At 46.2% G+C, this 26,418-nt stretch overlaps 3 protein-coding genes across 7 annotated transcripts in view; 1 reads left to right on the forward strand and 2 right to left on the reverse strand.

The window, feature by feature from the left end:
- Positions 1-8,235, reverse strand: part of usp32 (ubiquitin specific peptidase 32) — a 35,376-nt gene extending 27,141 nt beyond the window's left edge. Inside the window, exons 1-2 of one of the 2 annotated variants that reach the window (XM_049001537.1) lie at positions 7,974-8,235; positions 1,069-1,196 (exon numbers count right to left, since the gene is read on the reverse strand). In XM_049001537.1, the coding sequence (XP_048857494.1) occupies positions 1,069-1,196; positions 7,974-8,031 (186 nt within the window). In that variant the 5' untranslated portion in view covers positions 8,032-8,235. The remainder of the gene's footprint in view (positions 1-1,068; positions 1,197-7,973) is intronic. The other variant, XM_049001538.1, reaches the window with a different exon arrangement.
- A 1,112-nt stretch (positions 8,236-9,347) lies between these two features.
- si:ch1073-145m9.1 (uncharacterized) lies at positions 9,348-11,620 on the forward strand. 3 transcript variants are annotated; one of them, XM_049001547.1, is made up of 5 exons: positions 9,348-9,731; positions 10,157-10,269; positions 10,555-10,678; positions 10,858-11,030; positions 11,238-11,620. In XM_049001547.1, exons 1-5 carry the CDS (start codon positions 9,566-9,568, stop codon positions 11,304-11,306), a joined length of 645 nt encoding a protein of 214 aa, XP_048857504.1. In that variant the 5' UTR covers positions 9,348-9,565; the 3' UTR covers positions 11,307-11,620. The 3 variants fall into 3 exon arrangements, with proteins under 3 accessions (XP_048857504.1, XP_048857505.1, XP_048857503.1); XM_049001548.1 differs by having other exon boundaries at positions 9,348-9,535; positions 9,636-9,731; positions 10,858-11,620; XM_049001546.1 differs by having other exon boundaries at positions 10,858-11,620.
- Positions 11,621-12,663: 1,043 nt separating this feature from the next.
- On the reverse strand, positions 12,664-24,324 carry appbp2 (amyloid beta precursor protein (cytoplasmic tail) binding protein 2). 2 transcript variants are annotated; one of them, XM_049001545.1, is made up of 13 exons: positions 23,856-24,318; positions 21,948-22,036; positions 21,474-21,625; positions 21,243-21,366; positions 20,805-20,973; positions 19,640-19,729; positions 18,935-19,002; positions 18,724-18,829; positions 18,518-18,642; positions 18,055-18,140; positions 17,540-17,730; positions 16,928-17,093; positions 12,664-16,837 (listed from the first exon to the last, which is right to left on the reverse strand). In XM_049001545.1, the coding sequence occupies exons 1-13, from the start codon at positions 23,991-23,993 to the stop codon at positions 16,557-16,559; spliced, it is 1,785 nt and encodes a 594-aa protein (XP_048857502.1). In that variant the 5' UTR covers positions 23,994-24,318; the 3' UTR covers positions 12,664-16,556. The 2 variants fall into 2 exon arrangements, with proteins under 2 accessions (XP_048857502.1, XP_048857501.1); XM_049001544.1 differs by having other exon boundaries at positions 18,724-19,002; positions 23,856-24,324.
- Positions 24,325-26,418: the final 2,094 nt, after the last annotated feature.

Raw genomic sequence — 26,418 nt, forward strand, 5'->3', positions numbered from 1 at the left:
TGCATGTCTGCTCCATCCCTTATAACACCAACTGAAACACGTCCTTCATTCTCAGTCACCTGCTCTCTGAAATAATCCCTGCAATAACAAAGCCTCTTTGTCACTCCTTCTTTGGCTCTTTTTGTTTCCATTTTTAATCAGCTATTTTTCATACATTTTCCCTGTTTTTATTCCTGATTTTACTAGAGGGAGTGCTGGCCAGCTCTCCTCACAATCCCTATCATTGTCCACACTCCATTTCCAAGCTGTAGCATTTCCAAAAGAAAAATCCCACGCGAACAAACACATGCATGCATCCATCTCCTGAAGGTCATGAATACAGAACGAAGACAAAAAATATTAAAACGATCCTTCTGTTTAAGGCAAACGCTTATGTGTCAGAAGTCATCAGCGATGTTATCTCGAAGACGACTGGAACGATTCCAGTTCACCATTCGCAATGTGAGTAAACTCTTACATCTGCGGTTCTGGCGGTTGGTATCTTCACAGGAATACTAACTAACTGTTACAATGACATGCATATATTTATGCAACCGTAAATGCAAGACCAAGTGGCCCCCTGGGAGGCCGTGAGCCATGGGCTCTACAGCACCACCCAAACAACTCTGAGGTGCACACTGGACTCGCTAGAAAAGGAACCACCCCACTCAGCCCATGTGCTCAGCACCGGCTCACATGACTTAGGCCCTGAGGTATTTCCCAGCCTTCCTGCAAGATCACCGCGGCGCTTAGGAAGACAGGCGCAGGAGACAGGAATTTTGTGGATTTCATGAGAGTGAATGGGGTTTCTTAGTGAGGCTATTACCCTCCCCCCGTGCAAAAAAAACAAAAAAAAACAAAAAACAGATTCTGAGAGGCAGTTCATTTATAGGTTTTGAGTTCCTGTTTGTTACACACTTCACTGCTGCACCTGGTTTCCCCACTGGCTGAGGAGGTCACATGCTCCTACATGAACGGGCACATTCTTGGTGCTCCGCTCGAGCCAGAAGGGAATGGGAAGGGCGCTGCGGACAGCGAGGAATTCTGGAGATCCCGTGGGCACGGCCCTTGTTGTGAAACCCGACTCACCTCTGCGACTTTGGGTGGGACCCCATCTCCAAGCACCTCCTTGTAGAAACATTGCTGGTTCATATAGCAGGAGAGGCCGCTAGTTCTCTTGAAGGCATCCTTCAGCCGCTTCAGCTCTACGTCGGTGACTGTGGGCGACAGAGGGGCCACGGTTAGTCACAGGATGCAGGGAAGCAGCGCTCAAAAGGTAATTAATTGTAGTGCTAGTAGGGGGCATATCGGTTAAATACATCAGAAATTCACCTGTTGTAATCCTCAGTGGTGCACAGCAAAAAAATAAAACATTAAGCTATACAGATACACACTAAATTATAAAAGTATAAACTGTGCAAGTATCTCGAACAGTGCTTGCTAAGCAACTTAAAAATATCTGAACAGAAGTGTTCTGTGTTGCATAATCAACTCAGAGAGTGCTGCCCCCATCAGCACACCCTGCTCCTCCTCACCGACCTGATCTGAACCCCGCTACATCCCTTGTGTTACTGTAACCGGAACCCTGAATCTGGCAGCAGCTACACGCCCCGTTGACTCCGCCTCTTAACAACAGATTGTCCATCAACAGTGACCAGGGTTGCTTTTAATGGACCAGGATGAAGGAGCGTTACAGGGTCAAAAAGCAGTCGACAATGGATCCAGGGCAAGCCGGAAACGGGAAGAGGAGACGCCATCAACTGCTATCAAAGGACAAAGCCCTGGTCCCTCTGAGACAAGATCCAGCAAGCAGCCATCATACTGTTTCTGCTGGATGAGGTGCACATCCAGAAATCATGACGCAAGGGACTTGAAGAAGGCTTAATAGATCCTTCCTCGTTGGTAAAACCTGGAGGGCTTCCCGTATCTAAACATTCAAAGTGCCTCACCTTTGTGTGCGACCATTATACAACAGACCGTAGATGATAAGCTATCAGTGCAGTGTTCTCTGTACAGCTGGGTATTATTATGGAGTGAAAGTCAACACATGCAGCGAAAGGTTCGTGCCATTAAAGTGAGCCTCCAAAGCTGGGGAAGAGACACAGACAGACGCTGCCGCACCTGTACTTCTGCTCTCGGCCATCTTGGCCCAATGTTGGCCAGCGGTGGAGCATTTCATCATTAGCCAGAAGATCATACACACGGAAGAGTGAGAACTGAACCAGAGAAGCGGAACAGCCAAGTGTCTCTCAGAACCATCACCACTTCAGCTTACTCTTTACCACAAAGACCACCAGCGCCTTCTGACAGCGCTGACAGTCAAGCACTCAAAAGTACTGCAAGACAGACGCACAAAGTGGGCCTTTGTAGACTATTTATGGCAGTGAGGGGATGAGGAGCAGATGCAAATATGTACACTGGCACACAGGTCACACCGGCACTGCGTGTTTTTGGAGACGGGGCGAGGCGCTCCAGTCTGGCCGGAGGAGACAGAACCTGCACTGCCAGCACGTCAGCCAGCCTGCAGGAAGAGGCTGCGGCTTTACGTGAGAAAGTGACAGGCAGCCTGGCGGGGGTGGGGGGGGGGCTTTCCTCAGGCGTAGAGGTAATGCAGAGGAAACTCAGGCACACGTACGACATCATATGCCGTCTCTGAGCACTGTGGGGCCAGGAAGACAAGCGAGGAAGCCGCTTATGGAGAACCGGGCCGTCAGGCTGCAATGAGCCAATCATTTCCCAGAGGAAGGGGCTCTGGAATTCAGGGCAGCAAATCACGGCACGCCGGTCACAGAGGGCACGCCCCTGCCCAAAAAGCCAATGGTAACTCAATAACGGGGCAGCAGCCCCCACTGGACGAGCAATCCCATAGCCCTCGCTGCGATACAGGGGGGGGGACACGGGAGCCTCCAGATGCAACGGCACCCCCAGGCACCAGGGGGCGATCTGGCAGGTTGGATTTACATTTTAAAGGAGAGGCATGTGGAACAGCAGGTCTGTGCTGGGGCACTCAGATTGGATAGATCAAAAAACCTTCCCAGGATGCCATCGAAATTACGGCACAGGAAGCATTTCAGCAGCTAATGGGCAGAACTAAAATAAAACCCAAATGCATAAAGGCTAAAGTGCTAATTAATTAAAGAAGAGATGGACTGGAGCTCCACCCACTGACCTTCTGAATGACATCCTATCATTCAAACACAAGTACAGCCAGTAATGAATGAAAACAATCCGTGACAAGTAAGGTTGCTAATTCAAAACTGCAACACAGGAACCGTAAGTCAAGTTGCGTATTAACCTAAAAAAAAAAATTTACACGTCTGTCACCTGTATACAGTGTGTAAATGATAATCATATAATTATGATTATTGTTTAATTATAGTCACTTTCAGCGCTCATGTACAAAAGGTGATCGTTTGTTAAATTGCATATTCACAGACTGTAGGGTATGGAAGACCATCTAAAAATTAGGTCTTCACTGGCATGCTTGAAATAGGACAATAGGACCGTAAACTGCCCACTGAAACGACCACATGCAAATGTATGCAAAGGTGTGAGCCAAGGGGATGGAAATACTAACAAATGATTTAAATAATCCTAAAAACCTCTACAGTACAGGTGTCACATTTTAATGGGGGGGTGGGGGGCAAAGGGAAACCGCGATGGCGGGGAAAGCATGTCAGGTGGGGTTCTCACGCCGCTTCCTGAATTTTATTCCCTTTCCTTTCTGTCCTCTAAGACAGTCACCGCGGTGCCACTATCCATCGAACACTGGACAGTGGCCAAGGTGCAGCCATGTCATCAGCTGGAGAGGCTGCTATCCTAATGTGAAGTGGGGGCCACTCCTGTGTTCACAGGCTGGTTAACAACTTAGTGACACGGAAAAGTAATGCGGCCCCACACCATAGGGATTGTGAGCTAACATTACTGAATAGTGAATGTGATTAATCGTCATTGCTGACACACCACAGCACACTGTGTATAACAAAGAAATTTGTCCTCTGCATTTAACCTACGTGACATCGTTACATAGCAGTGGGCAGCTAAGTCAGTGCCCAGGGGGCAGTGCTTGGGGGCGGTAACTTGCTCCGGGTATCTCGCTGGCACCTTCAGAAATTCAAACCAACAACCTTTCAATCAGAAGTGTGCTTCCCTACCCATTAGGCCACCACTGCCCTATTAGGCAGAACCCTGGCCTGAACACCACACCAACACACAGAATCCAATAAACATGGATTTAAGGACTGAACTCGTATCCTTGACGTTAACACCATTGTTTCCGAGCAAATCTCGCCACAGGACCCTTCTGAACACTAATCTGGAGTCAGCATAAGCCGTCATCCGGTTACCGTGACTCTTCCAGTCTACGCGATTCCATTCCGGTCTGACACGTGTTCACAACCACGATAGAAACTCAAAAGCTGATCTCAATGGAACTAAAAGCAGAAGTGAAAAGTGTCAAAGGCGACATTTGCCACCATATATACTAACATGTTTGTTGCCATGACAGCTTACAGCTGATGATGTTCAAAAATGATCTGAGATCTGTCTCGCAAGGGCCTAACAGCAGAGCCAAACTGATGAAAGAACAAAAGACGAAAGACAATGCCTCTCACATAGCGTCGACCCTACTCGCACTGTGACAGAGTGATGTAATATATTTATATTCCAATACGGCAGGAAACAATGACGGAGAATGTGCCACAACCCCACACAATGGGCCCGATTCTGCCGGTGTGCTGGGGTCTCGCGTCCAGTGTTCTACCTCCAAACACACAACAGTCTGAGACCGGCCACAATCCGAAAATGGCCCAGGACACAAAAGGGCAGGGGGCCAGGTACTCAACACCTGTAACTAGGCTTCAAAGCTTCAAAAGCGGGGGCAGCTCACGCCACTGAGATGTATCGTAAAGGAAAAGGAATTCAACAGGAGAGAGATTTATGACGCATGTTCACTAATTTAGCAAATGCTATTATCCACAGTGAAAGACAACTGAGAAGGCAGAATTAGACAGTCGCTGGAGCAACTAGGGGTTAAGGGTCTTGTTCAACGGCCCAGTGGTGAAATCATGCTGTGGACCAAGGGACTGAAGAGGTAACCTTCCAATCACAGCGTCCTCACATACCGTCCCACAACAAGGATGCAAAGCAAACACACAGAACGCAGACGTCACTCCTGTTGAGCACAGTCAGTCTTTGTTCAAAGTCTTCTGTCAAGAATGCATAAACGTGCTGACGGAAGGGGGGGGGGGGGGTGTAATAAAAACCACCCCAACTCAATGTGTCATTTTTTTTGACAACTGCGACACGACGATGCAAAAAAGAAGCTCCCCACTTCCCACCTAGAACGTTTCCTGGAATTAATTTTTCCTAGAGGATAAAATAAACAATCATATCAGATGCAAAGCGAGAGCAGAACAGGCCGAGTCATCAGGGGAAGGATGACAGATAAGAGCTGCTGACGCCGCAGGGCTCTCAGCTCAACACCCAGGACGTGACTCCTGACTCGCCATGTGGCCGCCCTCATGGTGGAAATTCAAAATTCCAAAGAAAACCGTCACAAATGGGAGTGTAAATAAAAACAAACTAAAAGCCATGCAATGGCCTCAGTAATGCATGCGTTCTTTCTCTCTATCCACTGGCAGTGCACACCAGGCCCGGCCCATTCCACATTTGGGGGTCCATGCCCTTCTGCTCCTGGAAGAGATTTACTTTTTATTTAACAACATAAAACTGAGATAGCAGGATCAGTCAGTACCTGGAGTAACTGAGGGGTTGAGGGCCTTATCCAGAGGCGCGAGGATAACATCACTCTGACAAGCCTGGGATTTGAACTGGCCACCTTCCGATCAGAGGCACAGCATACTAACCTACTGAGCCACTTACCATCCCCATTCCCACACTCCCTACATTTTTCTACTTCAGAAACAAAATGAAAGCAATTAACCAACAAGGAAAGACCAAAAGAAAAAAAAACACACACACACACACAAAAACCCATTCATTTTGGTATGATAATCAAGACTGTACCCAACCACCAGGGAAAGACAGGAGCCGTAACATGAAACGCTGTTTACGTAAAGGTGACGGAGAGGGGTTTCCCCTGACCAAGAAAACGTTTGAGCTGTGTTTCGTCCAGCCAATCCATGTCAAACTCGGTGATTAAAGATGACCTTTACAGTCACCCTCACCCTTCAGGGAGATCCCCCTCCATCTTATTTGCATAATATTTTTCTTTTTCTGTTGCCTAGTTATTTGACATGTTTCTGATTAAATAACCCTTTGATGGTGAAAGAGAAAGAAGACTAAATTTAAACACATAATACATACAACGATACTATACAGATTCAGAACTTTTCATTTCACTCCTACCTTTACTTGACAGAAGAATAATCAACAAACACGTTAACGCGGAACAAACACCGAGTCTTTACATATACATACATACATATATATACATATATACACATACATATGTGTGTGTGTGTGTGTGTGTGCATGGGACACATTGATCAAATCCAAGGATATATTCATAAATTTCGAATTTCATATTACACTGTGGGGCAGCATGGTGGTGCAGTGGTTAGCACTGTTGCATCACACCTCTGGGACCCAGGTTTGAATCTCCACCTGTGTGTGGAATTTGCAGGTTCTCCCCATGTCGTCGTGGGGTTTCCTCCGGGTACTCCGGTTTCCCCCCACAGTCCAAAAACATGCTGAGGCTAATTGGACTTGCTAAATTGCCCGAAGGTGTGCATGTGAGAGTGAATAGTGTGTGAGTGTGCCCTGCGATGGGCTGGCCCCCCATCCTGGGTTGTTCCCTGCCTCGTGCCCATTGCTTCCGGGATAGGTTCCGGACCCCCCCACGACCCAGTAGGATAAGCGGTTTGGAAAATGGATGGATGGATATTAGACTGTCAAGATCTGGTTTGAAACTTGAGATCAGCGGGTGATAAAGGCTTTGGCCGATTCCTCCCAGTTGAAAAGTAACAGCAAAATCATATTTTGTATCTAGATGTTAAACCGAAAAGAAAAACATATCGGCAAAAAAAAACAGTTGACCGTCGTCACAGTCTCCGCATGACCCTGGTGCAGTGACAGAGATCATTAAGCGACAGCTAAAAAAAGGAAAATAGGTAACCATATTCGCCATTTAGGAGGCTTGCGATGGGCAATAATTAAACCTTATGAATGAAGCGTAATTAGTTTCTTTACACGAAGCGCCTGTTTGAAATACGTGACACGTTTGGGGCTTTTAATAGTTATACATTTAATGAGACGGCGATCAACACTGTCACAAACCGCTCACCATTCCATTTTTGACATTTTACTTGTCATCTTATAAATCGTACGTAAGAAAGCCATCCCAATTCCAGGTGAAACCAGACTCTAGGCGCACAGTCACTGCTGGTAGGAGAAATCAAATGTCATCCTCAGCTCGCATTTTCATGAAAAACTGACCGATCGTGGGCGAGTATCGGAATCTATGGATATCTAACCTCTGAGTGTCCCAGTTCCTCAGCATACAGCTCCATACTTAAACATGCTGCATAAATCTCCTGGGCGTCGGTCCATAAGGATAAACTAGTTAACATATAGGGATCGGAGGAAAGTGACCCTCGAGTCTGATACATGAAAACAGATCTCAAATAAAAAATTACTTGGGTAAGTTATCTGTATAGCTCACCAATAAATACAACCCATAAAACCATAATGACAGCTTTGCACTTGCATTGCTAGCCAGAAGGATGCGTCGCATTTAGCGTTAAACAGAGACGGACAAGGCCACGGCAAATATTACAAACACGCTTGTAAACATAATCGTGGGAAGGCTGTGACACTGACAGCAGGCTGACCGGCAAGCCAGCCCCACCTTCGCCGTCCCCAAGTATGCGGTGCGCCGACACTTAGGAGTTTGTTAGCCGGCGGCTGCTTTAGCCCAGCTAGCAGCTGCGATGGCTTTAAGCGCAAACTAAGGCGGCCGACTTGACGCTCACCTCTCTTGACGGCCTCGTCGTACGAGAGAAAGCCTATCCTCGACTCCTTGGCACCCATGTTGCCCTCATTTCACAGCAATAAAAATGTTGAATGTAAGAGGGCTGCCTGTTGCCTTTTTCCGTTTATTGTGCGCCCGTTCCCAGCCCCCCCCTGTGGCCTCAGTGTTTTCGCTGAGTGACGCTTCTCGTCGCCGACGCCTCCATGCTTAGTCACATGACCAGAGTCCCGGCAGGTCACCTGACGAGGTAGGAAAAGGAAACAATACCGCGAGGGCGCGCATGCTTCTGAAAGATGTGGCGGCGCTTTGAAGTTCAGTCGGGTGACTTTTTTTTCTCCATAGCCTTCTTTTATTAGCACAGGAAGTTATGCAAACCTCTTGCATAACGATATAATACAACTTTCACTTAAATGTTCAATTAAAAATACCAGTTCGTCTATAGTGCCTTGCGTAATTTTTTGTTGTCTTACCAAAGAATAGTTAATCCCTAATTATCAATGACTTCTTGAATCAAGCTTCGTGCATACGTGAATGCCATTTCATGGGAAAACAAATAATTTTGCACTATTTTAGCACGTATTTTTTAGTATTTATTTGTTAGTAAGTGAAGCTTTATCAAACACGGGTTTACTTAACTGTCTCGTGTAAGTATTAAATCACAATGGGCTGCTATAAAAAGCTGGAGTCGTTAGCGTCCCCTAGAGGTCATTAAATGAATTACCACCATCAAAACATTGCGAAGCTAAAACAGTGCATGTCCACATTGCAAGGAAAGTTAAAAGGATGACTACAGTAACTCAGTGACTAGTACAATTGCATAATACCTTGAGGGTTGGGTGCTCAAATACCACCTCTTCTTCGCGTGTGAGGCAATATTCCTCGGAAAGACCATGCATCTTATCAGGGACCTATTAATTGTTGTATCAGAACTTTAGCTGGAGTATGCAACTAAATTGACTCTAATAGTTTAGTGTCTAGGTTTGTAGAGGGCACGTATCTCCTGTTTTAAATGTAATGTAAAGCTAACCTTGCATATTACTTCATATGAGTTTAAACACTGCATCATGTTATCCGAAAGAATCCCAAATTAGTTGACACACTGACATTAATGTACTTAAAATTTCATATCTATCTATGTACCTATCTATCCATCTGTCTGTCTGTCTATTCATCCATCCATCAGGGGCATTTGTCAAATCCGTTTGAATAATTCGAATTTATATATTTTATATTAAACTGCCGTTAGATCCGCAAACATATTAGTGCGTCAAAAAAGTGCAACAAGGAAATTTAAGTTCTTTAGTAGCATAAATGCTGCCCTGATGTGGAATAAGCGGAAGTTGTCTTTTGTTTTGGGAAGTGACGCAACAGACATCGTTTTACGACAGAAGCTGCAGAGCGCCGGTGTTTCCCGGTAACCGGCTCCTGACAACTGTTGCTGTGGTTTCAAGAACGTCACACGTTTTCTGATGTTATTATGGGCTTCGGTTTCAGTCGGTTGAAATCCCTGGAAGGTTACTGAAATGGGACTGGAAGTTTTATTGTATGTGCCTAATTTAATTGGTAAGGTAAAAATGCCTGCGTAATCTTTAGATGTACTTTTATGTGTGTTTTGCTTATTATCGTGATAGTCAACGTCTCATTAAAATCTCATTATTTTCAGGTTATGTCCGGGTCCTTTTAGTCCTTGCAGCATGGGCTGGTTTCAACAACCCGGAGATTTTTGTGCCGTGCTATGGCATTTCTGTCGTATTGGACGGTAATGAAATACGTTGTGAATGTATTGCATAGCTGACTCGAAAAGAGAGAAACTGTTGGTCGCTAAAAAAGAAGCGCTAGTTGTTTAATCCGAAGTTCTGCTGGTTACATTTGTAACTGTACCTGGGCGTTCATCGGAAGCTCAGCCTAGCCGCACTTTGGCTTATTCGACTCCTCGCTTTGAATAACAGCGTCTGCTACATTAATGTAGTTTAAAATCTTCAGCGATGTTCCTTGCTAACAATAGTTTCAGTCCAAATACAGCCAGGCACAATTTGGATATACTATAGATACTGGTGGCGCAGGATATTATATATATATTATATAAATATAAAGCCGATTTGTATGTAATGGTTTCCTTTCGTTGGATGTGGAAGAGCCTGCTGACGCTCTGCGATTTGCTGACGCTGTTTCCGCCTGTTGCAGGGGTCGATGGTTTTGTGGCGCGCCGCCTCCAGCAGACCTCCGAACTGGGAGCATGGCTGGATGTAGTCATTGACAACACTGGACGGGGGATGTTATGGAGCATGCTGTTTCAGGCAAGCACGCCGTATTACTCGTTGCTTGTCATTGCAGTACATGTAGGGAATTATCTGGCGTCCTGTTTTCTTCCAAATTATAATTTGGTAACATTGCATCGAATTATTTAAAAATGGGATACCTGTATATAACAAACTAAAACGTGTACGTTTATTATGGTGATGTATTTTTGTCTTATAAGTGAAAGATTCTCTTTTCTATACAGAAGAAACGATGAGCCATGGTTTTAGTGCACAGGTACGTCATACCTCTCTTTCTCTCTCCCTCTTCTCCCCCCCCCCCAGTGGGGTTGGCTGGTGCCCTCATTGGAGTGGAATGTGTTCGTGTGTAATCACAGAGTCCGTGGTGCCGAGTGGAAATGCTCCTTCTCTGACAGTCCTCGCTGGGTCCAGGCTGTCATGGCCAACAGTGAGAGAACTCTTTCCCTGACTCGCAGTGCTTGTGCAGTCACTTGGCCACTCAAAATTAAGCATTATTTCACAGTGTGGTACACTGATATTATTGCAGTGTTTCTGAAATGCAGCCATATTTCAAAGGCTTCACTGTGATCATTTCCATCTCCCCAAACACCCTTTTCTTTTGTGCAGGTTTTAAAAGTCCTCTCGGAGTCCTGGCGATCAGTGGTCTACACATTCTGCCTGTGTGGCTGTATGGTCTCCAGATGGGCATCCTTACCCAGATCCTCCACCTGCCAGCCTGGCTACAAACTCTGGGAACCCTCTTACTCTCCATGGGCCGGCTGCTGTGCCTTTCTGTGGAGGTAGGTGGATACATGGAGTGGAGCACGACTGTTGGCTATGGAGATAAATTGGTAGTTCAGCAAATAATCAAATTTTCAGGTTCTATAATTCAAAGATGAGTATTTATGCTGAAATACACAGTAGGAGTGCCAGTTTGTACTTGAGCATCTGGGGGCTTCCACCTGCTCCATCGTGGAATCCAATAACCTCCTAGTCATCTCTTTCAGATATGGTGCATCTGGACTCATGTCAGGTTCCTCACCAGAAATGAGACGCTGCTAAAAAAGGTGGAGTGAGAGGAGCAAGATTATTATAACCGAACCTACATCCTACTAGTAAAGGATCCAGTAGGACATAATTGCACTTGGCCTGTCAGAGCTTCGCTTCCAGGACCGGAATGCTTAGAGAAGCAATCTGCCTGCTAGTATGTTATTTATACAATGTGTTCCTTTTAAGCCGGCCACAAAGGAAGGTTTGATTCTGTTGAGAACATGAAAAAGTGGCATGTACCCACGCGTAAGCTGCTTTGCATTGTTCATAGACGTTTTATAATAATTTTAGTGCTTTTGAAGGTAACTCCAAAATAGGAATAAAACATACCTAAAATATTGCCTCGGGTTAGTATGTCTCTTAATGTAATTCATGAGTACATTATTCATGATGGGCGGTGTGGTGGCGCAGTGGTTAGTGCTGCTGCCTCACTGGGGGCTCCACGGTCGGAAAGCGTGCAGGGTTGGTCGATTTGGCGTTTAAATTGGCTCTGTAGTTTTGTGTGTGCGTACACCCTGCGGTGTTGGCGACTGCCCGGGGTTGGTTCCTGCCTTCACCCATCGTTCCCGGGATTTGCTCCGGGCCACCCCCACCACCCCAGTTGGGATTCAGCAGTTTCATAAAATGGATGGATTATTCATGACTTTTCACGGTGTGAGTTTGCATGCTCTCTCCGTGTAGCACGGATTTCCCACTGCAATCTAAAGTACTGCAGTTAGACCAGCTCGTGTCACTCGGTTGCCCCTAGCATGTATGTGTGTGCCCCTGGGATGGACTGGCATAACATCTAGGGTGTATGCTTGCCTAGGGCTGTCTGGGATAGGCTCCAGACGCCCCCGCAATGCTGACCAGTGTAAGCAGCTGCAATATGCAGTAATAGATGGATTTTTTTTTCCGCTTGGCATGCGGCTCATTATACTAGAAGCGAAAAAATTAAATGTGTACAGTACAAGGAAGTAAATCTGCAAGAAGAGAATTCTGTGCCAAAGAGAATTGTCCTATCCTTTTCTGGGAAACTGGCATATCACATTGTCAGTTTCTTGTCCCAACTGGAAAAGAAACTAATGGAAGAAGTATTTTTAACAATAAACGAGCCTGGGATGTGACATTGGCTTATTAAGTTATACTAGAGACTATCACGTCTATATCTTTGATCTAAGGATGTTCTGAAGGGCAATAGATGAAAATCCATTTCCTGTTCATTTTAGGGGTGCATACTGGGCACGATTTACAGAGCTTAAGTGTGAACCTAGAGAAAGTCAATCCCCCACTTTCATCTGAAATGACAGCAGGCAAAAAAGAAACAAAGTACAAAACTGCATCAACACTATAATTTAGCAGTTTTCTTTTTCCTTTAAGCAGTAGTTACAGAAATTCACAATGTTGGATACAAATGTTTAATGTGATTTGATGGTTACATAATGTTGCCGACTATTGTACAGTCAATTTTGTTGCAATTTGTACTTTATTTGTACACAAAAAAAGAACCAAATATTCAGTTTAAAAGGTAGCAAGTTCTATCTATACACAAGCTTGCTGTGGCACTACAGACCGGGTTCTCGGTGCGGACTCGGGTGTGTTTGACGGTTCCTAATGATCTGTACTGGTTCCTTCATCTTTTCAGCTGAAGCACGAAAAGCCTAAAATCTCAATGCTAGACGGTCGATGAAAAATAGAAAAATAGTAGTAGCATCATGAAATCAAATTAGTATTTAAGCACTTTTTTTTTCTCCCATTCACATAATATATAAGCAGGATAACTTTTAAAATGACTTGTCAGGATACTTAAACCCCCCCGTGAGCTTGACAGTGCAGCCGCAAACAAAAAGGAGCGAGGCTGAAGACTCAAAAAACAAACAAACAAAAAAAAAAAAAAAAAAAAGAGTATCAGTAAACAACAAAGGCTGCATTACTGGAACCTGCCCTTCCAAAGAGCCAGTAGGTTTCTGTGATGGGGACCTGCACATTCACACGCCCAGTTTGCTCTCCCGGGAGCTAAAGGTGTGGTGCCTTTAATTGCATCCTAAGCCTGCCTGAGCCCCACCCCACAGTAATAACAGGCCAGCTACACACTCAGTGGCTCATTCGCTCAAGCCACAGCATCCCTCCATGGCCCCCCGCCGAGTTAGATGGTCTGAACACCGAACAACCATCCATGACGTAGGTCGAGAGGCCACGGATCTCAATTCCCCCCCCCCCAATTTCGAGAGGCACATTTAGGAATTCCCTCTACATTTTCCCTTGTTCTTCCATGTTATGGAGAGAACCAGGGCCGTTAGCTCTTCACTGCTGGGTTCTACTCTTGCATTTAATCTTCGAAACTCACCAATACGATTTCCTCGTATACATACCACACGTACGCTCACACAGATCATACATCTAGGGGCGACAACTTTGACCTTGAAACTGACCACCTGTTTGGGCACAACACCTACACTGCACAACGTCAGCTGCACTTCGAATAAAATACACCAAACTGCCTATAAAATAGGAACAAAAGGACAAGACTCTCACTGAACCCCTGTATCAGGCTGAGAGAGTGTCAATGAATTAGACTCGTGCAGGGCCATTTCATACAGCCTGACCTCCACCACACTTCGATGTGTTTCACACACCTGACAGAGGAGTGATTGCTTACACATGACTATGCAATGTCCTGCTATCTTGCCCCCCCCCCTCCCCCCATGTCACCCTATTGCTTTTACCTATCCAATTTGAATGACGCAGCAGTAACAGAAGCACGCACACACACACACGCACACACACAGAAATATACTCCATCCACATTTTAGCTAAGTACAACATTTAAAGAATACCACTTCAGGAGAAGACACACCCTTAATTTAACATTCACTGAGACCCAACCGAAGTAACGTTACTCGCACTGTAATAAATAGCTCATGTAAAAATGCTGCAACGCAATACGTAATTGCAGAGGTTTTATGCGGCACCTTCTTTCCAAGAAATACTGCCTCTGTGAACCTTCGAAGTTTGCTACCGCTAAACGAGTGAATGAGGTGAAAGAACGTGGCCAAGATGGCGACCAAACATGACGACAAAAGAAAAATCAGCAAGACCACTGCAGTGTGGCGTGCAGTAATCATCGGGAACCTGACAACGTAAGATTGCGGGAGGGGAAGAAATGAAAGCGGTGGGTGCTCACGTATAAAATTTCCGACGCAAGTTCCATCTGACAGTCGAATAAACGGAAATGTACCTTCGTGCTTCAATCGCAGGGGTTTTACCCACTGACCCTGCCAGCCCCTCATTCCGTATGGAGAAAAACAACATGACAACTAGAGCGAGGACCACAGGGATACGTCCTACCCTTCTCTTGCAATGTTCCTAACACGGATGTTATTGGTCCTCGGCCAGTCACCTCGTGCAGGTCGAGCAGCCAGCAACGGCACCTGCCGTGCGCGGTAGCCCTGGGCTACCTGGGAGGGACTGGGCTCTCTTTTGGAACCTGCCTGCCTGCAGTTGTGCGGTTCAGATGATCAGAGAATACCGGACAGAACCAGAGCACCAAGTCCGTGTGTCTCTAAGGCCTCGGGCCTGGATGGCAGCCAAAAAAAACGGGCCTATAATTACACTCGCAAAAAGACGACCGGTGACAAAATCTCAAGTCCGTAACAAGCATCAGGATTAACAGCTAACCTCAGTGCGCTGAAGCCTGGACACGCCTGACCTGCTTAGGCTATGAAAAGACAATAGGCTGTTCCAGTAGAAGGGAGGAGGGAGTAATCTGTAGCAAAAGAGGGAATTTATTATGCCAAATAATCATATAGAATGTTCCAAATTTGGAAACAAGTTCAGCGCCTCGCCATTCATGAGCCCGCCCTCGCAGGAACTCTATACCAGAGAAATCAAGTGTGTATCTGTAAGCGGATCTAGGTAACCCCAGAACCCCAGTCAGCGACACTGGCCGGGCCCTCCACGTATTACAGTGAGGGTGACCTGCTCAAATACATACTTTCAAACCAGGCCAGATGGGTAAGCAGGCACTACAAAAAAAAAAAAAAAAAAAAAACAAACACAGGACGACACAAGCTGGCTCCGCCCCCAGGAAGGACATATGGACACACACTAATGCAATGGACAGAGCTCTTGACCCAATCAAACTTTAAGCCAACGAAGCCAAATGGAGAATGGGGGTGAACCACACCATTCCAAGGACATACCCTCATAGAACATTCCTAATACTGTTAGCAGTGCACCACATCACACTTGTATCTGAAGATATTTGGGGTGTGACCGTTCTCTATCGGAAAGACGTCTGCTGTAAGGTTTTTCTCCATGTTCAGTTCAAATGATGAACTCCTGACCATTGAAGAGGTAAGAAATTGGTCCGATTTACTTGCCGCTTTCTATTGGTCTGATTGAATAATTTTTTATTACTTTAAGGACAAGGGAAGTCCTTTAAAGAAGTAGTTTACTGCAGAATCTAGGGTGGTTTAAGAAAATGTATTACAGTTCTTCAAAAGCATGCATTTTGTGTACTACAATGCGAAACTCACATGGCTTTGTGAGCGTGTGCACGTTTTGTCCGCTGGAACAGAGGGATCAGCGAGTGTAGGACACTCACAAGCTCCACCCAGCCGCCTACTTCCTGTGGCCAGAGAGCTCAACCAGGCCTGGGAGAGGGGCTACAACCAATCCACTGTAAATAACTCATTCCATTGTAAGCGAGAGATGGCGTAGGGTGGGGGGCACAGTGAATTCCTGTGGCAAATGAAAACTACTGTTGTGGAGAAAAAAAAATTAAATCCCACAGAGGTTATCATACATTTCTGAGAACTGAAGGACTTTGTGGAGCTCGGACGCGGTTCTGGAGCTGGGCTCCCGTAAAGCTGCACGCAGCGGCGTGTCCGGGCAGAGGGGGACAGCAACGGTCCGGACAATGGCGAGATGCTCGGCTCCTTGGTGTGTCTCTTCGGTCCCCAGTTTGTGTGCCTAGGTGGCTGGGGTGGGGGGCTGGGGGCTGGGGTCTGGGCAGAAGCAGCTGCTGGTGAGGGTGAGGTGCCAGGTCCAGGTCTTTACTACACAGCCCAGGGCACCCCTTCCAAACCTGCTGTCCTTCGGCAGTTCCAACCCTAGGTGGCGCTGTGGGCAGTCTAATCCCTGGTTCGGGTCCATCTTTATATCCACGTACACAGATCTGTGTACCAGGTGTTGAGTGCGTGTATGTGTGTGTGTGTGCGCGCGCTTGTGTCTGTGTGCGTGTGTGACCGCGTGCTTGCGTATACCATGTGAATCCGCATGCAGACGCGCAGAGGTTATCCAAGGCAGGGCCGGCCGGCCCCGTGACTCTGGTGACTCTGGTGACTCTGGGACAGCAGGAAAGCCTGCACCACCTCCTGTGTGGCCTGTGGGCTGGTGTTCACGTCCTCCAGGGCGTCAGCCACTGCAAACTGCCGGTCCCGCAGCCGGTTCCAGTTGGACAAGACGTTGTGGTACTCAAAAACCTTTTCATAGTTGCCCACCGAGTTGTAGAGCTTAATCAGGCCCCTGTAGTCATATTCCAGGCCGCTGTATCCCTCGCCGAACAGCTTCTTGCCTGTGTGGCCCAAGGGAGGCGATAACGGTCAGAAAGAGCCATACGTGATGCACGATACCTCACAAGGTCAAGGTGGCCCATCCTACTTACCAATGGCGATGGAGCGAAGGTACAGCTTCTCGGCGTCCTCGTACTGGTTCATGTCGTAGTTGTAGAGGGACGCCAGGTGGCCCACGGACAGTGCTACCTCGTAGTCCTCCTGGCCCAGCAGCTGCTCCTTGATCTGGATGGCCTTGATGTGCATCTCCTCCGCTTCCTGAATGCCAACGGACAATGGCATCAGAGAGGGCAAAAACACCACCAAGGCCCTAGGGGCGGTAAGATTCACAGAGCTGCCCTGTCGCTGGGCTCCAGGGACATTCTGGGAAATGCATCACCCTCGGCTGGGCCTAGCGAGCAGCAGGAGTTTAAGCCATGCGATTCAGCTCTGCGCCGGCCTCCCCACTGACCAATTAAATTAGCCCTCAGCCTGGTGCAAAACAGCTGGCGACGTGCTTAATTTAATCGGCCGGGGAGCGGGGGGGGGCACCAAGAAGGCTCTAAAGTAACTGGCATAAATTCTGTGCATTCCGCACCTCCGTAATGACACTGTACGATGACCACGCCCATCGCAGGCACACCGGAGAGTTTATGGGGCACGGCGAAACTGGGTGCCAGGCAATAAAGGGCAGCAGTGATTTCCTGGGGGGAGGGGTGCCTGACCTTAAACTTGCGCATGGACTGGTAGAGGCGGCCCAGGTTGCCGTAGTGCTTGGCCGTCTGGACATTGAACTCCCCGAAAGCCTTTTTGGCCAGCTGCAGGGAGGAGAGGTGCAGGTCATGGGCCTCCTGGAGCAGACGTTCCTCCGTCTCCTTGTTGTGGCAGTCGATGGCGATCTCTTCGAGGATCAGGGCTGGTGGTCACACACACACACACAGTCAATCTCCGGGAACCTCGATCTGCCAGCATTATACTCACCCACATATCCACTCCATGCAACCTCAGCTACCATCTGTTTCCAGAATAGCTCTTTGGGTATAAGCCAGAAGCAGCAATAAACACACACACACACACACACATCAAAAAAAAAAAAAAGACTTAATGTAAGCAGGCGCATTAAAATCTTCTCCGCCTTTTCAGCATCCTCCTCTGTAGCTACAGCTCTCATCTGGGACCGTCACGGGGTCATAAATAACGGCGGCGGGCTGGCGGAGGAGGCCGGAGATTCACTGCCTACCTTTCACCCTTTTGGACGATGCGAGCAGCAGATGGTCTTCGGGCAGGATGTGAGTGATGATGTCTATGGCACGCTCTGCGTGGAATCTGCCAGGACAGACCCGGAACATACCAGCTGAGTGACACCACTGCATTGCTGTCACGTAAACAGGGACTGCCTCTAACATACCGAGCCCCGATTACAATATTCCCACAAATCAGCACAGAAAACAACCCTGTTAAAGAACAATCCTGACCAAAGATTAAGCAGGGGGTGGGGGGCAGTTAATATGTAAGCCAAGCATTTATTCAGAAAATGTAGTGACTGTAAGTTCCAGTGTTTAAACAAAGCATTGTTAATCATGTTCACACAGAAAACAAACCAACAAGGACAGCTTTGGCGAAAGATTGAAAATGACATGTCATCTTTTAGAAAAGATCCACATCTAAATCAACAGCTCCCAGAATAGAAACAGGGTACTTACAGTGCATTGTCGAATTTACCAGAGCTGTACTGGTGCACATAAGAGGAGTACGCTAGGTCTTCGTGTGCAGTTGCTACGTGGATGTTCTTCCCTCCGAACACAGACTGCCGGATATCTAGAGCTGTCTGCAAGTTCAGGACCCGCGTTCAGTTACACGTGTTCGGCATCGACGTGGCGGCGATCCGAGTGCCGTTACACAGACTCACCTGATAGATTGCCACAGACTGACAGATGTTATCTACGTTTAACAAGTAAAAGCCATAATCTAGCAGAGTGTCCGAATACTTTGGGTGTTTGTTCCCAAAGTGCTCCCTGTAACGCAAGAGGGAGAATGTGGTCAGCAATGAATAATTGTAAGTGTTTCCAGGTGGGTGGTTGCAGTAGTGAAAACAAAAACCAAAAGGAATTTCGTCATACCGAGCCAGAAAGACCGCATGTTTTATCAGCTGTTCTGCTTTCCTGAATTCTCGCTTCACCACGCAGGCCTGGAGTCAAAATTGAACAGATGTTAGAACCTGACACTTTGATGATTGGGATGGGGAGGGTGGGCCTGGTGGTCATAAAAGGCACCCGGAACACATGCGAGGCTGATTGGAACTCATCCTCCTCGGTTCCTTATCAGGAGGACGTGCACTGCCTTTGAGGGAAGGCAGACTGCAGGCTGACCATCACAGACCGAGCCGTCGGTGAAAACAAATGCGAATGCCGCCGAAGGTCAGGCAGCGAAACGGCAATGCGGTCCCCACGGACAACACGGAGTACAGACGCCGAGGCAGGATTCCCAGAAATGCAATTTTAGGAACTATTACATTGCGGATAACGGCAAAAGGTTATAAATAAATATCTGATGTGAAAACAGCTTGCAGAATGGTAGCGAGTCACAACAACCACCCCCCAGTTAATTTTATCAATGGCAATCTTGTTTATTTGAAAAAGAAACACATGTCAGTAATCAGGCAAAACCACTTCTCTTCTTTTCTGATGACATGGACTTGCCTGGAACTGACCACTGTGATTCATTCATTCGGGCAAAAAAGACCTTAAGCATGGTGTTCGTTCGGCTTCTGGTCCAACAACGGCCCTTTAAACTTTAGGAACCACGATGGGATGAACCACCATTACCTTAGATGCTTGTCTCAGGACGTCCACCACCACTTTGACAGGAAGGCCCGCCGTGATCTCCCGCATGGCATCTATACACCACCGATATGCCTAAAGGCAATGAACAGGACAGCTGTTCTGTAGGGTTAGGCGATATGCACCAAAAAGCACATCTCATTATTTTCTAGGAAGAGGGCGAAATGTTCAGATTTGAGGCAAAACCACGTGAGATATCAGAAACACTTTCAAACAGAGTGCGGTCAAAACGAAAAGCACAAACATGGTCTCCTTCCCTCTTTGCAGATATACAAGGACAACCATTCAGTACAGACATTTTCTTTATCTCAGACAGAAGTTTCAAAACTTAGAAAAATAAATTATGCCAATATCAAAGTGTTTTGCTGCTCTAAGTCCACAAGCATCTTTTTTTCCCCTCAATTTAAGTCACTGCTCCCAAAAAAGGTTGAAGGTTGAGAAGCAAAAAGTCTAAATCTAAAATACATTTAGCAAATGGCTCTAAAAACAAAAGCGTCCTTAGTAACTAGAAAGAGCCTCATTACGGTGTTAGCCATGGGCGTCGTGAGGTCCAGTCACCCAGGGCTATAGCCCCAAATATTTTAACCATATAGCCCTGAATATTTTAAGCCTATAGCCCCAAGTATATTAGCCCCAATGCCAATCTCCCTTCAAAAACAAAAAACGTCAAGCCAAGTTAACTTGACTTAACCCCCGATTTTTCTCAGTAGCTAGAAATACCCCCAGTGTTAGCCTCCAAGAAAATAAAACAAATATCGCAAATAATATTTTTAATCTCTGAACCATTTTCTTAATTAAATGAAGGTCGTAACAATTCCTTGCCATTCCCCTCCATGAGACACTAACCAAATGGTTTGATTTTAGCTGTGAAACCTGGGATTCTGTACAACGTCAAGACCAAAGCTCTCATGTTGTTTACAACCGGGAAGGAATACTGTTTGTCCGCAATAAAAATCTTGAATAGAACCCTAATTTCAACACAGCATAAAAGTATATCACTAAATGTTATTGCATCACCCTATATCCCATTTTGAAAATAACGATATACAGTACAAATTAAATATACCACCCAGCCATAATCTTCTGTGGTATTGGTACATTTTGTCATAAGAAAAAAACAAACAAGGCTTGTTGTGAAATACTTGGGTACCTCGTCGTAGTGGCTCTTTGCAAAGAGGAGGGCGCACAGTTCCCCATAAAGTGCTGCCTTGTTGGCCTGGTGCCCATGCTTGGCCAGCTTGTCCATATAAGACTGGGCCAGCTTGAAGGTCTCCTCCCCCAGGTGGTACTTGCAGTTGCCGTTGCGGACATGTAGCAACCTACAGGCCAAGAACCAAAGCCAAGTCAACCTTAAACATTCAGTGCGTCAAATGGCTGAAGACTAAGTCTGAGGCTCTAATTTCAGACAGCAATAGCTTTTCCAGTGAATCTTAGAACACGGTATTTAATCAAAGTCCAGTTCCTTAACCTCTGGACGATATAATTGGAAAAGAACATCCGAGGATATCTGCAGATACTCACACCAGCCAATGAGAAGTATTGCACAATCGACCGAATCGCGGCTCCATTTAGGGCAATGGGAGCTCACCTCACACAGCATTCCACGGCCCGGTACCAGTGCAAGACTTCATCGTGCAGAGTGCAGAGCTGCAGGCAGGACAGGAACACTCGCTCGGCATCACCATACCAGCCTGCGTCTGACAGGAAGCCACCTAGAAGGCAGGAGGGGTACTTGCCAGAATAAGTGCTCATGTCTCACCTGGGACCTAACCCCCCCCCCCCCCCCCCCCCCCCAAACACACACAGATTCAAAGCCCACCTAAAACGAAGCCAAACTGAATAGCCTTCTCCTTCACATGTGCATCGGACTCCGAGATATAGGAGCAGCGGCGGCTAAAAGAATTAGCCAAGACCGAGGCCACCTTCACACCGTGGTCCATGAGGGCCTGGAAACAGTGGTGCAGGAGATGCCTACAAATGAGAGGAAACCAAATGTCACAGCTGCTACAACTCCAATTACAACCCCAATTACGACTATGCACTGGCCAAGTGCTTAATAATAAAAAAAAACTGTTATAGTCAACCACGCAATGCTGGTAACAGCAAGTGGAAAGCGAGTAATCTTAAGCTGGACAGTAAAATTTAAAACCACTGAACAGGAAGATGCCTCTACAGGAGGGAGGCATTACAAACACATCACATGAGAGAGGATGTCCGCCAGGAGGTTTGACTCTGTGGGCTCCGCAGCCCAACCTACATGCCCGTCCGCAACTTGACAGCCTGTGCTCACTACCTTTTATCCGATGCCCGGAGGACCTTCGCGAACACCTCCAGTTCACAGAACTCCCCCCCGAGTTGGCAAAGCCTGCCCTGCTGGTATAGCTGAAAGACAGAATTACACAAAAATCAAACAGGAGGAAAGGAAACAAAGGGCGGAGCAGACGGCTGCCACAATGACAGCTACAAATAGCAGAAAATGGGAAGCGTCCACACAAGGCCAGGCGGGTATGACAGAAGCATCAGGGAACAGGTGCTGAATAATCAGAAAGTATGTTTCACGGTGACAAAGTCACAGCATCCCAAAAGAACATAAATCACCGTCTTTGTGCGTTAAGGCATTCAGGGGAGGCTCCCTCATGAGGGCAGACTGCACACTGACATCCTCTTAAGAGACCCTATGACTGATGCAATGTCGCCAATATAAACGTTAAATTTAGGTTTTCTATCCTGCTTACATAGGCAAATCTGACTAAAGCTGAATACAGACTCCGTTGACAGCAAAAATATAAACTCACCGCTTCTTTGACTAAGATGTTCGACCAATTCGCAGCACTTCTTTATCTTTTCAATTACAGTGTGGCCTGGGCCAATGTCAAACAAGTGATGAATTTGAGGGGGGGGGGGGGTAAAACCACTTTCTCGTTTCTGCAAATCCAAAATTACGATTCTTATTGTTTATGAAAATGCAGACAGAAATCTAAATAGTGTTAATGATTTAGCAGTGAATATTAACCTAGTACCACAAATGAGGTTTTGTAGTATATTTTGTGAAATCGGGGTAAAAAGTGGCTCTTGATCACTCTATTTTGATTGGACAACCCTCTGATCACTAATAAGAAGCTAGTAATGGATCTGTCCGCGAAATTTCGGCCCGGTGCTCGCAGGAAATGCCAACAACGAGAAGCGCTGATGCCTGACGTCTAGTCAAGTCTGCTGAGCCGAAGTTACTTATTCGGTGCCGCTTCATGAACGGAATGGAGTCTGGGCCCCAGTAAATAATCTCCCATAAGAGACGTTCCGTTGTTAATTGACTGACAGAGCAGGGATGACTCGCGACTTCCAAGAAAAGGGGTTTCAACAAATCACACGTGTTGCCTTTCACGGAGAGTTTAGGGTGGGGGTGCTTGACACATTGTGCCCATCTTGACAATGTTACTCGGAACCCACACTGTGCGATAATTAAACACAGCACCACCCAGATGACCTACAGCACAGTACTGGTAGAGAACGAAATTCTTCTGTAACTACGTTTATTTTTTAACTTTTCTGCCAAAGTGGGAGAGGGGGGAAAACATGACAGTAGTTAAAAACATTTGTTAAAAGGCCAGTTATTTATCCATGAAGAGCACGGCCATGGGAATAGTATTTATTCTTTATAAAAATCACGGCTGTCAGCGAGTAAGACGGAGCTGGTGGGGAAGCTTCGCTAAAACATAAAACAAGCGAAGCTCGCATTTCCCATCAGGACAGCTCCATATTCCCGAAGGGCCCAGGGCTTTAAATGACCTCGCTTTGTCACCAACAGTCATCCTTTATATACCAACGCGACCGTAGCCGTATCAATCGTGGGGACGTCGGGAAACAGCGCAGGACTCACAAAGGCCGATTGGTTACTTTGGTCAGCCAGGATAACCAGCTAGAGAGGGAACCAGGTAGACAGCTAGCTACCGGTGCTGGGAAGCAACGGGACACTGGACGACTGGCTTGTTAGCAGGCGCCGGTGTCCTTAAGCTAAGGTTTTGCTAACACGCTTCATAGACTGTCACAGTCACACACGGTTAGCTGGCTAGTCCTGGCTAGCCCAGCTAACCAGGGTGGAAATGCGAGTGAAACCAGCACCGGGACACCGGGCCAGCGTATAGCCATAAGCACTTTGTCACAGCATAAAACCAGGCGTTTTAACCGCATGTCTCCCCCTTACCTTATAGTACACATCGAACTGTATGTTTTCCGGGAGGGAGCGGATGTCTCTTCGCGATCGGCCGTAATTGTCCACCACGGCCGATATAGCGGTGTTGTACAGAGTCTCCGGGATCCACTCGAGCTCCACGGCGGCCATGTTGTTTTCCTTCTCTTAACCGAACAGCAGCCCCCCCACCGCCTTTTACTGCCTTCGCTACCTTCCCGAGTCGAAAGCGCCCTTGCTACGACTCCTCATATAGAACGCGAAACCGCTTCGGAGTCATAGACGAAGAGGGAAACGCTTCATTTATGAGTCGCACACAAGCAGCCTTTTTCGCAGCCACATCGCTCGCCCTCACCGTCGTTCCTCTCGACCCCCCTCCCTTATCCCCCAATATTCCTAAACGCCAGTCGACGCGATGACGTCAGTGCGCCGCTGCCCGATGCCTCAGCTCGGACCTGTCGCGTGCGTGGTCACGGGCAATGAGCGCATGTGTCACCTGGGTGTCGCAGCGCCTCTTATAAACCATACGCGATCCTGGGCGCAGAACACATCACGGTTCGCCTCGGATCCCTAACAATTACGGCATATCCAGTACTGCAAGATCATTTTATCCGCTATGTATTCTGTGGTGATATTTTGCATGCATGCATTATTGAAGGGAGTATCGATACCACCTGCACTGTAAGTGAAACTAAACCTACTCCACTAATCGATTAAAAAGCTACAAACCTTTTAGAACAACTACTGTGCAGTATGTCTATGATACAGTACGTACTGGAATATGAATATAATAATTGACTACTAAATTCTTTTCAAAATGCAGCCATTGCAAGCGGACTATTCATAATTGAGCAAGAAGCTGGTAAAACCAATATCTGTTTCAGTGGTCACTGATTTGGCTGACATAAAATAAGAGATAACGTAAAGCTTTATTTATCCCAAGAGAAATTGCTGTGCCAAGGCACATCCCTCTCCATACAGAATTAACAACAGAGCTCAAAAATACCAAATATAAAGAGTACAATATGATACAAGAAAGATAATACAGTACAATATAAAATAAGGAATCCAAGTGCAATACAAGTGGAATGCAATACTAGTAAAATGCAAGTACAGAGACAAAATATGTAACTAAAGTCCAGTCAACCATCAACTCACCTTATGACTGTATATTTATTGGAAGCACCTAGTACAAGGCACAGGAACTCCTAGAGACAATGCCGTTCCATCTTATCAGTAAAGCTTGTGTTATTTCCATCTCATTGCCTTTGTGTCTTCCTGATTCAGCATAGCAAACAGAGCCTAAGAGCTGTGCGGTACAGTGAGTGAACATTTTTTAGATTTATGGTCTTTTTTTGTTTTGTTGGGAGCAGAGCATTTTAAAATGTAGGGTTATCTAATGTAATTTGTCACTTTGTGATATCATCTAAGGAGGTCATGGAAGGTAAATTTAAGATCCTTCCATTTTCCTCGTAAAAAGCAGCACAATATTGGTACATGCAGCTGTGTTTGACAGATTAGATTAATACTTTAATTAAAAAAAAAAAACAAAAGGATGTGATAGGCATGCAAAGCATATGTGCTTCCTGGGATGTACTCAAAGCTTACACAAACCTGTAAACAATGGGTGTCACCACCATCACATTTCATAGTTATTCGAATGGCAATTTAGGGCTATTTTACCAAGAAATGCATATTTGTTCATAGTCCACTGTGTAAAGGCATCTGTTAAAATGTGGCGTGGACGAGGCCCAGGGTTTCCCCCCTCTGCTGGGTCAAACGCGCGGTATGAAAAACATCAGATATGATCCACCTTGTGAAAGCGGTCGGAGAGAGTCACGTGGCCAGACCAAGCACTGTTTTAAATCTGGATTGCATTTAGTTACGCTGCTCCATATAATACTTTCTAATTTCAATGTGTACTCAGTGGCATTAGACATAATTCTTTTAGATGAGTTTTTCCTAGTATAACTCTATTATATGAAGGGAGTTTCGTGGCAGTGTTCAATAAATAGACATGTTAATTATATGATTCTTTGTAAAAATTTAATTCGATTGATTGGTTTAATATCATTTAAATTGTCATGTAAATTATTCAGTCACCCATCACACTCAGTGGGCGGGCTCTAAGCACAACCTAACATCTGATTGGTCACATTGCAAACTAAGTCACAACAGATCGATCTAGCCTAGTCGATCGAATTCCCAGTTATAACCGTGTTTTGTCTGTTCCGTCCTGGGGCCGTATTACGTCATTACTTCCCAAATTTTTAAATAAACTCTCCTAACTTTAAGATATCAGCTAGGCTGACCTAACTTTCACTGGCCACCACATAGTGTTAGCTAAACTTATTTAATCCGTATATAACTGCAACTGCACTTTATTGTTCATTGTTTACTGTCGAATCAGGCACCAATTACAGTATTGTCAATTCTACGGCCGTAACAATAACTCACTGTGGATTTAATGCTAAAACTGATCTATACAATATAATAAATGTGTGCGATATCAGCCCAATATCAACATCAGAGGTTTACATTCCTAATCGCAATTGGTGTGCTGTTTCTTTATTGTACT

The sequence above is a fragment of the Brienomyrus brachyistius genome, unplaced genomic scaffold, assembly GCF_023856365.1.
Source record: "Brienomyrus brachyistius isolate T26 unplaced genomic scaffold, BBRACH_0.4 scaffold59, whole genome shotgun sequence".
NCBI classification, from domain to species: domain Eukaryota; kingdom Metazoa; phylum Chordata; class Actinopteri; order Osteoglossiformes; family Mormyridae; genus Brienomyrus; species Brienomyrus brachyistius.